We start from the raw sequence: 15,023 nt of genomic DNA, 5'->3' as shown, positions 1-15,023 counted from the left end.
CCCCACCCTAACTCCCCACCTACACTCACCTTTACTGGATCCAACACCGCCTCCTTGACCTGTCTGTCTCCTCTCCACCTATCTGCTCCTTTATCCATCTTCCATCCGCCTCCCCCTCACTCTCTGTTTATTTCAGAATCCCCTTCCCCTCCCCCATTTCTGAAGAAGGGTCCAGTCCCGAAACGTCAGCTTTCCTGCTCCTCTGATGTTGCTTGGCCTGGTGTGTTCATCCTATTTTTTCTGATGTCCCAGCCAATATTTATTCCTCAATTACTGTCTAAGAGTATGAATTGCTTGATCATTTATCTCATTGCTGTTTGAGAGATTGTGCATTGTATGAACAGGCAATGCTAATCCTAAAATTCAATAACGAATAACTTTAAAAAGTACTCCATTAATTATAAAGTGTTTTGGGATGTTGTGAGGTCATAAAAGAAAATCTTAATCCAACTTTTTTTTCTAACTTGACCAAGGCAGGGACTAAGGGAATGCACAAGGACAAATAGTTCAGCTTTGTATGTATGCTTTGTCATGGTGGTACAAAAACAGTGGACCAACTGTCTCAGAATGAAGATATTATGACTGCTGCCAGGACAGCAGATATTCACCGACATGGTATCCCGTGCACAGATATACTGATTGCCGGTTGATGGAATGGTAATTCTTGTGGTTCTGGTACCTCTCTCCATTAACATATCACATCCACAGAATCACATACCTGCAGGTGATAGTTCATTGAATTACTGATAATCCCACTATCTTCTCCTGCAACTTTGTCGTTAAAGTATAGACTGTGACATCCCTTGTCTTGGTGTATTGGACCTCTGCCACCTCCCTATGCAGTAACTGACAGTTAAGTGGGAAATGTTGGCACTTTTGCCTGCTCCAACTTAGGAAAAAGGTGGAACTTGAACTGCATAGTCAACTTGTTGGTCTCTGACAGCATTGTCCTTGCCCTACTCTATGGATGTAGATACGTCACAGATCAGTGACCACCTCCTGCTGCATCACATGTGACTCAGGTATATCTCTGGCTGATGTGGAAGCAGGAAACATGCTCGCTGAATAACCTTCCCCTCCTCGGTGGTCGAGAACGCCCTCAACCGTGTCTCCCACATCTCCCGCACCTCATCCCTCACACCCCGTCCACGCAATAAAAACCAAAAAAGAATCCCCCTCGTCCTCACGTACCACCCCACCAACCTCCGGATCCAACGCATCATCCTCCGACACTTCCGCCATCTGCAATCCGACCCCACCACCAAAGACATCTTTCCCTCCCCACACTTATCTGCTTTCCGGAGGGACAACTCTCTCCGTGACTCCCTTGTCCGCTCCACACTCCCCTCCAGCTCCACCACACCCGGCACTTTTCCCTGCAACCGCAGGAAGTGCTACACCTGCCCCCATACCTCCTCCCTCACCCCCATCCCAGGCCCCAAGAAGACTTTCCACATCAAGCAGATGTTCACCTGCACATCTGCCAATGTGGTATACTGCATCCGCTGTACCCGGTGTGGCTTCCTCTACATTGGGGAAACCAAACGGAGACTCGGGGACCACTTTGCAGAACACCTACGCTCGGTTCGCAACAAACAACTGCACCTCCCAGTCGTGAACCATTTCAACTCCCCCTCCCATTCCTCAGACGACATGTCCATCCTGGGCCTCCTGCAGTGCCACAACGATGCCACCCGAAGGTTGCAGGAACAGCAACTCATATTCCGCTTGGGAACCCTGCAGCCCAATGGTATCAATGTGGATTTCACAAGTTTCAAAATCTCCCCTCCCCCCACCACATCCCAAAACCAGTCCAGCTCGTCCCTGCCTCCCTAACCTGTTCTTCCTCCCACCTATCCCCTCCTCCCACCTCAAGCCGCACCTCCATCTCCTACCGACCAACCTCATCCCGCCCCCTTGACCTGTCCGTCCTCCCTGGACTGACCTATCCCCTTCCTAACTCCCTACCTACACTCACCTTTACTGGCTCCATCCCCGCCTCTTCGACCTGTTTGTTTCCTCTCCACCTATCCTCTCCTCTATCCCTCTTCTATCCGCCTCCCACTCTCTCCCTATTTATTTCAAAACCCCCTTCCCCTCCCCCTTTTCTGATGAAGGGTCTAGGCCCGAAACGTCAGCCTCTCTGCTCCTATGATGCTGCTTGGCCTGCTGTGTTCATCCAGCCCTGCACCTTGTTGTCTCGGATTCTCCAGCATCTGCAGTTCCTACTATCGCTGAATAACCTTGGTGTGTAAGGCCTCCTCCTTTACACACAGTTTCCCCTCTCTGCAGCCTGGCTCCTATCTCAATACCATGTTACAGTCTAAACAGAGGATCATTAGGAGAGGGGATTAATTGGACCCAGGAGGCCCAGATTTTCAGAATGTGTGCTATGTCAACCATGGCTGATGTCCCAATCTGCCCTCTCCTAGCTTTTCTGCTGCACATAAATCACAACAACATAAATGCCCTCATAAATATTGTGTGCGGCACAGAACATACAAGTGTGCCTGGCCTTTTCATTTGTTCTGACTTCTATAGCTCCAACGGCAGCAACATTATGCAGGTGAATTTTCTAGGTAGAAATATAGCTTGTTCCTTAGCAGCCACCAATTAGCACATCCTCCTGAAGTACAAGATCTAGAATTGCTACAGTGCAGAAAGAGGTGCTTGGCCCATTGAGTCTACACTGACACTCTGAACAGCATCCCACGCAGTCTCTGGTGACATGAGGCAGATGTGCTAACCACTGAGCCACTGTGCCACCCGTATCATCTGTTGTGACTCAAGATGGCAAGAAGTGGAGGACAGCAAGTGAAATTCACAAGTTGGATTCTGTCCAAGAACTGGGGTGAATGGGTTTATTTACATTCACTACTTAGCCATGATGAATGGCATTTCACTGCTGTAAATAATGAGATCGAGATTAGGTGCTCGGTGTCATTTCCAAGCACAAGTGTTGCATTTCAGAGAATCAAAACAACGAAACAAGTTTGGCAACAGCAAAATTCATCTGGTTTTACAACATTTGTACTACCTATCACAATTAATTTACCTGAACACATCCACTTTGTGTTAGAAAGTAAGTTTTTAACAGCTCTTTTATACAATTATAACAAATGTGATTAATAAAACATGCATTATTAATTATTTCAGGTTATTCTTTTGATAATCTCTAAACAATGAAATGAAAGTTTTTCAGGTGCTATTAAATCAATATGTTTGCTGCATTATTTGCCTGGAGTTTTATTAAGAGTGAGACTGAGATAATAGCACTCATCGTTATTAAAGTGTAAATCAAACAACAACTTCCTGAGTCCACAGATTTAAGTACAGAAATCTAGAAGTTCCTGTCTAACTTGTCTTTTCCGCCACAAGCTGTCATCTGATAGTACCTTTGCAATAGAGTCAAATATTGAAATCCACATTAGGGTGTGAATCTGCTGTACTTAACCACTTAACATATCAGAGAATATGAGGGCTGCTGCATTCAGGTGAAAGTGAAGTTTTAATGGTGTGATATGTCTTAATTACTACAAAAATAACCTCTCTGGCCCTGAAAATATAACTTTAGAGTGCCCACTCAGAAGCTCTGAAACATTTATGGCTAGCTGTAGCAAAAATAAACTATAAGCACCATTTCTTTATCATTGACCAAGAAGCAAGGCCAGTTTTGTAAATGTAATTTGGCCTGAGTCTGCTACAAGCCCCAGATTCCTACATTTGGATCAGATTGCCATTTGTGCTCTTTGCCTGTGTGCAGAGTCGCGAACTCACTCTGGAGGCATTCCTGGAGGTTTGATCATGTGACATCTGACCACGCTGTCACATTATGGACAATCATCTAACATGCTTACAATGTAATATTCAATCACGTGACTTCTAATCATGTCACATCTGCAAATGCTCTTTTGTCTTAGCAAATGATTTCATGCAAGCAATAGTGCAAGAAATTCAGAGAACTAGAAGATTGACAAGAAAGGAAACTAAGGTCAGGGATGAGGAGAAACTAAACCAAAGATTGGGAGAGATTTGCCAAAGAAAAATCACAAATAGAAGAAGATTCCATCAAATGAAGTCACATCAAGAAGTAAAAGCAAACTAGTAACAGCATAGACAACAAGGTGCAGGGCTGGATGAACACAGCAGGCCAAGCAGCATCATAGGAGCAGAGAGGCTGACGTTTCGGGCCTAGACCCTTCATCAGAAAAGGGGGAGGGGAAGGGGGTTTTGAAATAAATAGGGAGCCCTTGAGGTTTGTCCGGAGGGAGGAGGGTAACTTCTTCAGGTTAGGCATCCTTAGAAGAGGCTTCGCAGTGGGGTTAAAATCGAATCAGAGATAGTAGGAACTGCAGATGCTGGAGAATCCGAGACAACAAGGTGCAGGGCTGGATGAACACAGCAGGCCAAGCAGCATCATAGGAGCAGAGAGGCTGACGTTACAGCATAATTCCTCATAATCAACACTAATACTTTATTCATTGATAGTTAATGCATAACTAGGTGGTAATAGCTTTAATACCACAATATCTTACCTGTAATTTGTAGCACTCCTATGAGCCCATAGTTGGTCACCCCAAGTACAGCCAAAATCACCCTCAATGCAAAAGTTGTGGTAAGGCTCACAATTCATGCCACTTTTAAAGAGCCCCGTGTCCCTCTCCATCTATCACAGACTAATTTGGACCATCACCCCATGTGAAGGTGACAATTCTGAGCTGAAAACCTCAGTCTGAAACAATCTGCACTTGCACTTTACACGCTAAAGCATCCAACACTGACCATCATTGATCACTCATTGGGCAGTGAGCTTGTTGTCCGGAACACATTGTCATGGAGTTAACGTGAACATTTATAAACTACACCCTGGGCTTGGATTCAATAAAGTAATGTTCACACAGAATCATTAAAATTGTAGCACAGTTGGACACCATTCAACTCCATGGTGCTAGTGTTGGCTCTCTCTCCTATAACCTAATTCCTCAAGCCTTAAATATTCCTCCTTTTCAAAAATGTCTTCTAATGTTTTTAAATGATGTTCTAGACTGTACCTCAATAGCCACTTGTGATGATTTCATTCCTTGGTTCTGTTCAAAGGTCTCCTTTTTCTCTTTCTTTTTTGTTCTTTCCATTGGTATGGTCCATCTCCTTTGGTCCCCATTTGTTCATCAATGGAATTAATTTGTCCATGTTTACCTAAAGAAAAATCCTCAGATTTCACTCACCATTCTAATGGCTGCTTCTCTCGTGATATTTCTCCCACTTATTCCGCTATTTTTGTTTCAGGTTCTGCAGAAAAGACTGGTCTCTACATTTGATCTACACAGCTTCTACCTCTCTTCATACCATCTCCCAAACCCAAATCCCTATCTGATTCCTTACTATACTCAATCTCTGTTCCACCACCTCCTTCCAACCCTTCAAATCTCCCTCTCCCTATCAAATCTCCATTTCCACTTTCCTTCCTTACTCAGTTCCCACTGTTTTCACATTCCAACCCTGAATCCTCAGTCTCCCTACACATAAATTTTTCTTCTTTCTCCATGTCATGAGTGTTTTCCCTATTTCTGACCCCTGCAGCCAGTCTACAAGAGGTTCATTGGGTTGATTCTATGCATGATGAGAAGAAGTGAGTAGGTTGAGGCTATTCTTATTAGAGTTTAGAAGAATGAGAGAAGACTTTATTGAAACATTCTTAGGGATGTTGGAATAGATGTGGTGAGTTGTTTTGCTTTGTGAGAGAGTCATGGACCAGAGAGCATAATCTAAGTAAGGGGTCACCATTTACGATAGAGATGAGGAGGATTTTCTTCTCTCAAGGGGTAGTGAATCTGTAGAATTCTTTACCACAAAGGTTTGTCAAGATTGGGTCATCAAGTGTATTGAAGGGTGAGATAAGCTGATTTATAATCAGTAACAGAATCAAAGATTATGGGGATAGGGCAAGGACATAGAGTTGAGGATTATCAGATAAACCATAATCTCACTCAATGATGGACAGACCTGATGGGCTGAATGGTCTATTTCTGCTCCTACATCTTCTGGTTTTATGGTCTATTCTCCAATCTTTCTCTTTCTGCTTTACCCTTAGGGCTGTTTTCCCTCACCAAATCCAAGTGCTTAGAACTGGGTGGGCAATAAATCTGCTACTACATCCCAGTTATTAAAATTAAAGATTGAATGGGTTGAGAATGTGCATCAGAGAGAAGGGGTCTGTGATCTTTAATCTATTTGAAGCTAATGTTCGATTGGTGAATTAGTTCAGATTGTTTCACCGGGAAATTACTGCCACTGCTGTCTGTTGAAATTTGATACTCTACACATATGTTGATGCTGTAGCCCGTCCTGTCTCCTTCCTTCCCCTCCCCCTTCTTGGGTGAACGGGTTCATTTTTACATAGGCAGCCTGTAGATGAATGAGAACAATTGATGTTGATTCCAAATGTACAGCAGAATGTAAATAATCTTATTTACAAAATGTAATAGTTTCACTATTTGGAAGAAAAAATTCAGTAATGTACTATTTACCGATCTAGGTGCATGCTGTTCCGGGGCACACAATTACAAATATCAATAAAATCGTCACTTGATTTTGCAATTTACTAAAGTTTGAGTCAAATTGTTAAAAGTTAGAGAGTGCAGAAATTTATCTGTACTTACAAAGTAAGACAACATAGCCAAATTGAATTTCTAGCTAATTGAGTAAACACTGCATGATAATAAACCATGTAGTCTGTATAATCCCAATTCCGAGACTTTGCATTCAGAACGTTAGTTGATTTTAGCCAAGGTGACATTGCAGTTATAAAATGATTTCAATGTATCTAATGCCAGGGGAAAGGGATGTGAGGGTTGAGCAGGGTTTCTGCTCCTGGCCTATATTTAGAGACCTTGGCAGAAAAGTACAAGCATATAGGTGAAAGGTGAGGGCAGGATTTGAATCTACAGCAACCATTCCACAACAGCTGGCTGCTATTTAATATCTTGTGGAAAAATGGTCACTTTGATGAGGTACTACAAAATTTAGAAGTGAAGTCATTCAACATGATTATATTAAATTCTATATACAGAATTACAGCACATGACAGGTCTATACCGTTTTTATGCAGCACAGGAATCTCCTCACAACTTAGTTGAGCTTATCATATTAATGTATCCTATTCCTCTTCCCCTCATGTAATCTAGTTTCCCCTTAAATGCATCCATACTTGGTGCTTTCATTATTCTGTGTGGTGTGAAGTTTCACATTCACACTACACTGCACAAAGATGTTTCTCCTGAATTCCTTATTACATTTCTTAGTATTATACTTAAGGCCCCTAGCTTTGGATTCTCTCTAAAGGTAGAAACATCTTAGAAAGAAAGATCAATTGAACCCAATAGAAAATGCATCTCTGCCTACTGCCCTCCAACCAGGGGATTCCAGGAGCAACTACAAAAATGAGCAACTTTATAACTAGACATCATTTTGGGTCTGAACACATCACCAGACCTTGACTGTGACCATATGTAGAGCTGGATGAACACAGTAGGCCAAGCGGCATCAGAGGAGCAGGAAAGCTGACATTTTGGGTCTGGACCCTTCTTCAGAAAGTTCCTACTATCCTTGACTGTGACCTGTTGCAATTTACCAGTGACAGATAATGTGCATGGGTCACCCTCAATCTCACACAGTAACTTGTTTCCACACATTTAAACACTCACTCCCATCCTGTCAGTCATACACCATCAGCCACTCACACCCTCATCCACCCTAAGTCTCACCCACTCACCCTCATCCACACTCACCCAGTCACTCACACTCACCCTCACCCTCACCAATTTATTTACTCACCCTCTCTACTCACTCACTCACCCTCCCTCACTCAGTTGCTCACTTTCACTCACTACCTCAATCTTTATCACTTCCTTTTTGCAGAGGGCACAAGAAAATGGGGGGAAAAGACTGAATAGGAGGAGGAGATGGCCATGACCATAATGGAAGTGTAATCTTGATTAGAATTTCAAGGGATTCTTCCAGACCAGCTCAGAGGAGCTTGGACTAGGTTATTGAAGGCGATAAATGCAGTGCAAATCAAGTGAGCTGCTTTGTCCTAGATAGTGTCAAGCTGCTTAACTGTTGTTGGAATTACACTCATCCAGGCAAGTGGGGAATATACCAACATATTTTTGACATTTGCCTTGTCGATGATGGACAAGCTTTGGGGAGTCAGGAAGTGAACTAATTGCTGTAAGTTTCTTAGCTTCTGACCTGCTCCAGAAGGTACATTATTTATATGGCTAGTCCAGTTCAATTTCCGGTCAATGGTAACCCCTAGGATGTTGACAATGAGGGATTTAGTGATGGTGATGCCACTGAATGTCAAGGGCAAGGCTTAAATTCTCTCTTATCATTGCCTGGCACTTGTGAGGTGCAATATTACTTGCCACTTGTCAGCCCAAGCCTGGATGTTGACCAGGCCTTGCTGCATTTGGACATGGACTGCTTCAGTAGCTGATGAATGAACAGTTACTCAGTTTGTTTTACTTTCAGCCTCATTGTACATTCTTGCTGTGATCAGAAAAACTCATCACCTGTGTTTTCAATGAAAAACCTCCAGTGAAATTCTAAATGCATTTGCATAGCCCTTTTCCGGACCACCTGTGTTCTCAAGCACTTTTGCACATAGTGATGTACTTTCTTAAAGTGTAGTGACTGTGGTAATGTAGCATCCAATGTGCACATAGCAAAGATCGCACAAACAGCAATGTGATAATGACCAGGTAATCTGTTTTTATTATGTTGATTGAGGCAGACAGTGGGAATAAGCTCCCTGCTTCCTCTACATTGGAGACAGCAGGCTCAGACTGGGTAATAAAACAAAGAACGACAGATGCTGAAGATCAAAAAACAAAACAGAAATTGCTGGAGAAACTCAGCAGGTCTGGCAGCATCTGTGGAGACAAAAGAGAGTTTCAAGCCCAATGACCCTTCTTCTGAACAGACTGGGTGATTGCTTTGGGGAACACCTCTTTATAGTCCATAAATGTGACCCTGAGCATCTGTCAAGAGAGTCACACAGCATGGAAACAGACCCTTTGGTCCAACCAGTCCATGCCGAACATAATCCCAGACTAAACTAGTCCCATCTGCCTGCTCCTGGCCCATATCCCTCCGAACCTTTCCTATCCATGCACATATCCAAGTGTCTTTTAAATTTTGTAACTACACCCACATCCACCAATTCCTCAGGAAATTCAGTTCACACATGAACCACCCTCTGTGTAAAAAAATTGCCCTTTAAGTCTTTTTCAAATCTCTCTCCTCTCACCTTATAAATGTGCCCCCTTGTCTTGAAATCTCACATCCTAGAGAAACGACACCTATCATTAACCCTATCTATACCCTTTATGATTTTATAAACCTCTATAAGATCATCTCTCAAACTCCTAAGCTCCAGTTAATAAATAGTGCCTGCCTTTCCAGCCTTTCTCTATAACCCTACCATACCTGGCAACATCCTGCTAGTGTCCTCCTCACTTGTCAGAATGAAAGAAAGTCAATGTACCAATGAAACACAATGCTAACTTGAGAGGAAACATCTGATCTTTCAGTTCTGTATTCTACAGCTGTCTGGACAATTTCCTATCATGACCTTTGCCTTCTTTTCAATTCTCATTTCTTGTTGGTTTTCTCTCTTGGATCCTTCATTTTGCTCAATGAAAATATTCAAACATCATTTGGACATACTTTTTGTTCTCTATTTTATCCATTTCCACAAAACCTTTGTTATTTAATCTCTTCGGCCCCCCACCCTCATCACATACCTTCACTCCCATCACATACCTTCCCTTTTGCTCTTCCACTGCCCTCCTCTCTTTCACTTGCTCAAACCTATTACATTTCTATTTTCCCATATTGGCCTGATTCTCTCCACAGCCTCATCAGCTGAATATTTCCAGCGTTTCCTGCTTTTCAGATTTACCGGCACTTGCAACATTTTATTTTAGTCAAAACCTACGTCATTCTGACTCAGAACGAGAGTTATTCGGAGACAGAGAGCAAATTGGGCTAGATCCGTTGGTTATTGATCTGCAAGCACCCCATGATATAAATTTAGGAGAGGTCTTACCAATTTAAGGTTGAGATTGAGAAGTTGGTTTAAGTTATCTGCCTGTCTAAAATCGACAGCTGCTTCAGCTGTCAGATTCAGAGTCATTTTTGGCTGAATGAAAGATTTCTGCTCGCACACAGGACTTGGGGATTTAGTGGGAGAAGGGGGCTGGGCAATTCCCGCTGTGGCTGGCGTGGACGGGACGTGACCAAGCTGCATGTTTGCCTGGAGCTCCTGGACAGTACGTGCGAGGCGGACGTGCTGAACGTGACGTCGCTGGGAGTTAGGATAAAAAGGGACGGCGTGGTTGCTAGTCACCCACATCACACTCTGATACAGTGCGGGAGTGGAATCGATGAGCTCAATCAAAGTCGACCAGCTCGTGGAATAGTGCATCTTTCATTCAACTATTACAAGGAAAATAATCCAGGTAAGATTATCATTATTTCAAACAGGTTGAAAGACAGACAGATACATTGTTAAGTATGTTTTTTTATTTACTCATCAGATGCATTATTAGACTGGGTTCTTTTGCAAATGATACAAAAGCACTATAATGTATATGCCCGATTACTTAAAATTAGCGACATGTAGTCAACTGTTAACGATAACTGCCGTAAATAAATTGGAATTGTTTTGTTGCTCAACCATCTTTATTTTGAATTTTAGGCAGGAACAGATATGGAAACCATGAACGAGTTGATACCCTTCGCCAAGGAAATGCTGAGCCAAAAACCCAACAGGAAGATGGTGAAACTTTACGTGGTGGGCTCGGTGCTGGCTTTCTTTGGGGTGGTCATAGGACTGGTGGAGACCGTCTGCTCCCCGTTTGTGTCCGGGGAGGACGAGGAGCAGCCGCTGGATCGCTTAATTCCCAGAAAGCTGAGCAAAGAGGAGAAGAAGCTGCAAGCAGAACAAAGGCAGCTAGTGAGGAATGGATCATACAGGAAACATGCCTCCTGAAGCTTGAGGCATATGAGGGACTGGGCTGCAGTGCAGCCTTCAGTGACTGAGATTCATGATTTACTGCAAACTCAAACCGAGGGAGTTTCGGTAATGAGTTCGCAGATGCAGCAATTTGCTGCTGTGCAGCAGTGTTTATGCGTTTATATTATTCTGGTATCTGTGAATAGTTTTTTATATACATAAATATATACTGTTGTGCAGTATTTCATTTATGTGCACTTCTGCATTCAATAAACTGAATTTTTAATCAAATATAACAAATGGTCTGTCTAATTGCTGGAAGTACGGGTTTCTAAGTTTGTTCGGGGAAAAAGTTGTGCAACAAATACCTGTAGCGATAGAATAATATAAAATTTGGTGTAGAAAGAGAGTTACCAGAGCCTTATTTGTTGCCAGCTTACCACGCTGCTCAGCTGTACTTTTTCTACTCTTTCCCAGAACCTTTTAATAAAGTAATTTAAATTAGTAAAAGAAATTGCGTGTAAGAGCTGCAAGTTACAATGTCTGTATGCCAAGGAAAAGAAAGAAACGCATATTTATGAGGAGTTGATGTTTTGTGCTGTACTTTATCAGAGGCAGTTTTGAAACAACCCCAGTTTCTTACTATAATCTCCATTGAAAGTCACCACATTTTTTAGAATCATATTTATTATAAGGACATTTAAAACTATGACAAGAACTTTCATTTGTATAGGATCTTTCACAACTATCTTTGCAGTAAGGGGGCTGGTTAGCTCAGTTGGCTGGACAGCTAGTTTTGTGACAGAGCCAGTGGCTTCAATTCTCACACCAGCTGAGGTTAGTGTGGGGAAAAAAAAAACTCTCCTCAAACTGTCCCCTTGCCTGAGATGTGGTGAGCCTCAGGTTAAAACAGCACTAAGATAGCAAGAACTTCAGATGCTGGAGTCAGCGATAACAAAGTGTGGAGCCAGAGGAACACAGCAGGCCAGGCTGAAGAAGGATCCTGACCCGAAACATCAGCTTTCCTGCTCCTCTGATGCTGCCTGGCCTGCTGTGTTCCTCCAGTTCCACACTGTTGTCTCTAAAACAGCACTAGTTGTCTTTTTAATGAGAGAGCAGCCCAATGGTTCACTAGGACTATGGTGACTTAAACTTTAAAAGTATTCTCACTGCTGAAGGGCACATTGAATCTTTAATGCACACGACTTCTCAAACGTGCTATGCACAAAGAGGGAAAAGATAAAACCAATTGCATGATGTGAGAGACGACATGACTGAAAACCTTATGAAATAGATGGGCTTTGAGAATATATCAACAGTTAAAGAAATGAGAAGGGTTTATGGTGGGATTTTCTGAAAGCTCTACTAACATTCCCCTAAAAGGTAAGAGTTGAAGGAATGGAATTTCCAGGAGGGACCAGTTCAATAAAGTGGGATCTGGAACCATTTAAAAAATGGAAAAAATTCTGAGAGGGTGTAGGGGAATCTTAGTCTGTAAGTCCTGGACGAACATGACCTAGGATGGCACAGAATGCCATTCAGTTTTGAAGTTTTTATCACCATAGTATGAAAGCTCAATATTTTCATCACTCCAACAAATATTCCACCCGGGTGCTCAGAATGTGCACAGTGAATGCATTTGAGAGCACTCGTTCAGATATGTTTAAGCAAGCAGGGACATTTATGCATGATATAATTATTGTAGAAGCACAAAGAAAGAATCCGGCTCTTCATAGCTAGTTTTGCATTTGCACAGTTAGCCACATCTAATACTTACAAAGAGTTGCCCTATTTAGAATTGTGGGATCCATAAAATAACAATCCAGGTAACAAGCTGGTGGAGTTGGGCAGTATGTTAAATGGCAACATAGTGTCAGCAGTTTAGAGTATCTGGGAGCTTTTGAAGAAGCTTTGATGTTTCTGAAGAATCTGTCAAGCTGTCTCCTACTTACCTGTATAATATCAAGTACATGAACAGTGTAAGCTTGCTAGAATGTTTCCTTTCAGTGTGTTACATCTTGACTGAGGGATAAAAGGAACAACTTACATTTATATTGAACAATTAAAGCAGTAAATGTTTTATAGGAGCATTACCAAACATCATTTGACTCTGAGCAACATATTAAGACAATTGTCCAAAAGTTTAGTTAAAGGAGGTTTTAAAGATTATCCTGAAGGAGGGTAGAGCAGTAAAGAGACAGGAAGGTTTAAGCAAGAACTTCAGATCCTAGAGCCCAGGCTGATGCAAGCACTGTTACCAATGTTGTTGTGTTTTAAATAGCGGATTCTCAAGAAACTAGAATTGTAGCATTTGAAGATGTTACAGAGATAAGAATGGCAGAGATCATGGAGGGATTTGAAGACTAAGAGACTTGAATATAAAAACATGGGGTATTGCTTGATTGGGAACTAATGTAGAGCAGTGAGCACTGGGTGAATGGGAGTTGATATAATTTAGGATCTAGCAGCAGAATTTTAAATGAGTTCAAGAATATGGAGGCTGGAAGATGGGAGGCAACCTATATTAGTGCAGTGAAACAGTTTCATGCAATGCAGTGTGTCAGTGAAAACTGTACTACTCTAAAAGCATTATGCTGCATTTTTATTGTGAACATATAACTGTCACATATCTTCACGGTGGTGCCTAAAATAATCTTCAAGTATTTATTTAATGACACCAAATGGCCAAAATGTGCATAAGCACTGCATATGATTACAAATTGCATATTCTAATCAAGTTCTAGTGGAGGAAGTTAAAGTATTATTTAAAAAGAGGTTTATAAGATGTCTGAAACAACCAGAGTAAGCAGACTAGTTAATGATAAATTGCGCAGTAATGTTGGCATGAAGAATATATTTGATTTTCTGTTCAATACCCTGTCCATAGGTCAGTTTTCAGACAGGAAACCTTGTCTTATCTGTCTCAATCAGTGCTTATCAGAAAAATGTCACATAAAAACCATGGAATTTGGTCCCAGAGCTGTGTAATTTCCCCTGAAACATTTCCATGTTCTTGCATCAGTTTGAATGCGAGTGTGCTGTTAATTTCACAATCCTTCAATCAGAATGGTGAAAGGGATACACTGCTCCTTCCCATGGTCATGTAGATCACAGATTGCTTTTGTTGTGCTCTTATCCATTTGTACTTTCAAAAACCACAAAAAATAGTTGAAAACATAATTCTCATTGTTGGCTGTCCCTCGATTTGATGATGATGTCTATTCAGGTTGTGAGTTTTGGGTCTTCATATTTTAAAAATGTTATTATATTCATGTTATTTTCAACCTGTTGCTCTTTGGGCACATTGAGGAATTGGCGAGGTGATAGCCTAATGGTGTTATCGCTCGACTCTTCATCCATAAACTCAGTTAAAGTTCTGGGGTCCTGAGTTTCAATCCCAGATTGGGGGGTGGGGATTTGAATTCAATAAAAATCTGGATTTAAGAGTTTAATGATAACAATGAAACTATTGTCAATTACTGGGGAGAAAACCCATCTGACTCACTAATGCCCTTCAAGGAAAGAAATCTGCCATCTCATCTGATTGGCCTACTTATGACTCCAAACCAAAGCAATGTGATCGATGCTTAACTGGCCTCTGAAATGGTTTAGCAAGCCACTCAGTTCAAGAGGAGCTAGGCGTGGGACAATAAATACTGGCCAGCTTGCAACACCCATGTCCCACAAATGAATAAAAAATAAGCATGGGGCATATATCCCGAAAGATAACACAACCTGGAGAGCAGAATTTGCTTTCTTTCCTTTGTTCTCTGCCTCATCATTAAGATGTTTGGTCTCAGAGCTTGTTGCAGCTTGATGAACAAGTTTTTATTGAACAATTATTTGGAGTGACTGGTAGCAAGCTCCTCCCAATCATTAATGTTAATGCTGCTGCACTTCAAGGAGAGCTTTAGAGTGTCTTTGTAGTATCTTTTCCGGCCTCGATTGGAACACTAGTCATTTGGGAGTTGTGAAAACAGGGCTTGACAGGGGAGACACTTCT

At 41.9% G+C, this 15,023-nt stretch overlaps 1 protein-coding gene across 1 annotated transcript; it reads left to right on the top strand.

Annotated features, from left to right (window-relative positions):
* Nucleotides 1–521: 521 nt before the first annotated feature.
* On the top strand, nucleotides 522–11,316 carry LOC109927161. Its single transcript, XM_048611827.1, has 3 exons — nucleotides 522–615; nucleotides 10,146–10,523; nucleotides 10,763–11,316. Exons 1-3 carry the CDS (start codon nucleotides 522–524, stop codon nucleotides 11,104–11,106), a joined length of 816 nt encoding a protein of 271 aa, XP_048467784.1. The 3' UTR covers nucleotides 11,107–11,316.
* The last annotated feature ends 3,707 nt before the right edge of the window (nucleotides 11,317–15,023 follow it).

Source organism: Rhincodon typus, chromosome 25 (genome assembly GCF_021869965.1).
Source record: "Rhincodon typus isolate 14 chromosome 25, sRhiTyp1.1, whole genome shotgun sequence".
In the NCBI taxonomy this organism is placed as follows: Eukaryota; Metazoa; Chordata; class Chondrichthyes; order Orectolobiformes; family Rhincodontidae; genus Rhincodon; species Rhincodon typus.
The sequence above is the reverse complement of the archived record's forward strand: the minus strand, read 5'-3'. Positions and strand labels throughout refer to the sequence as shown.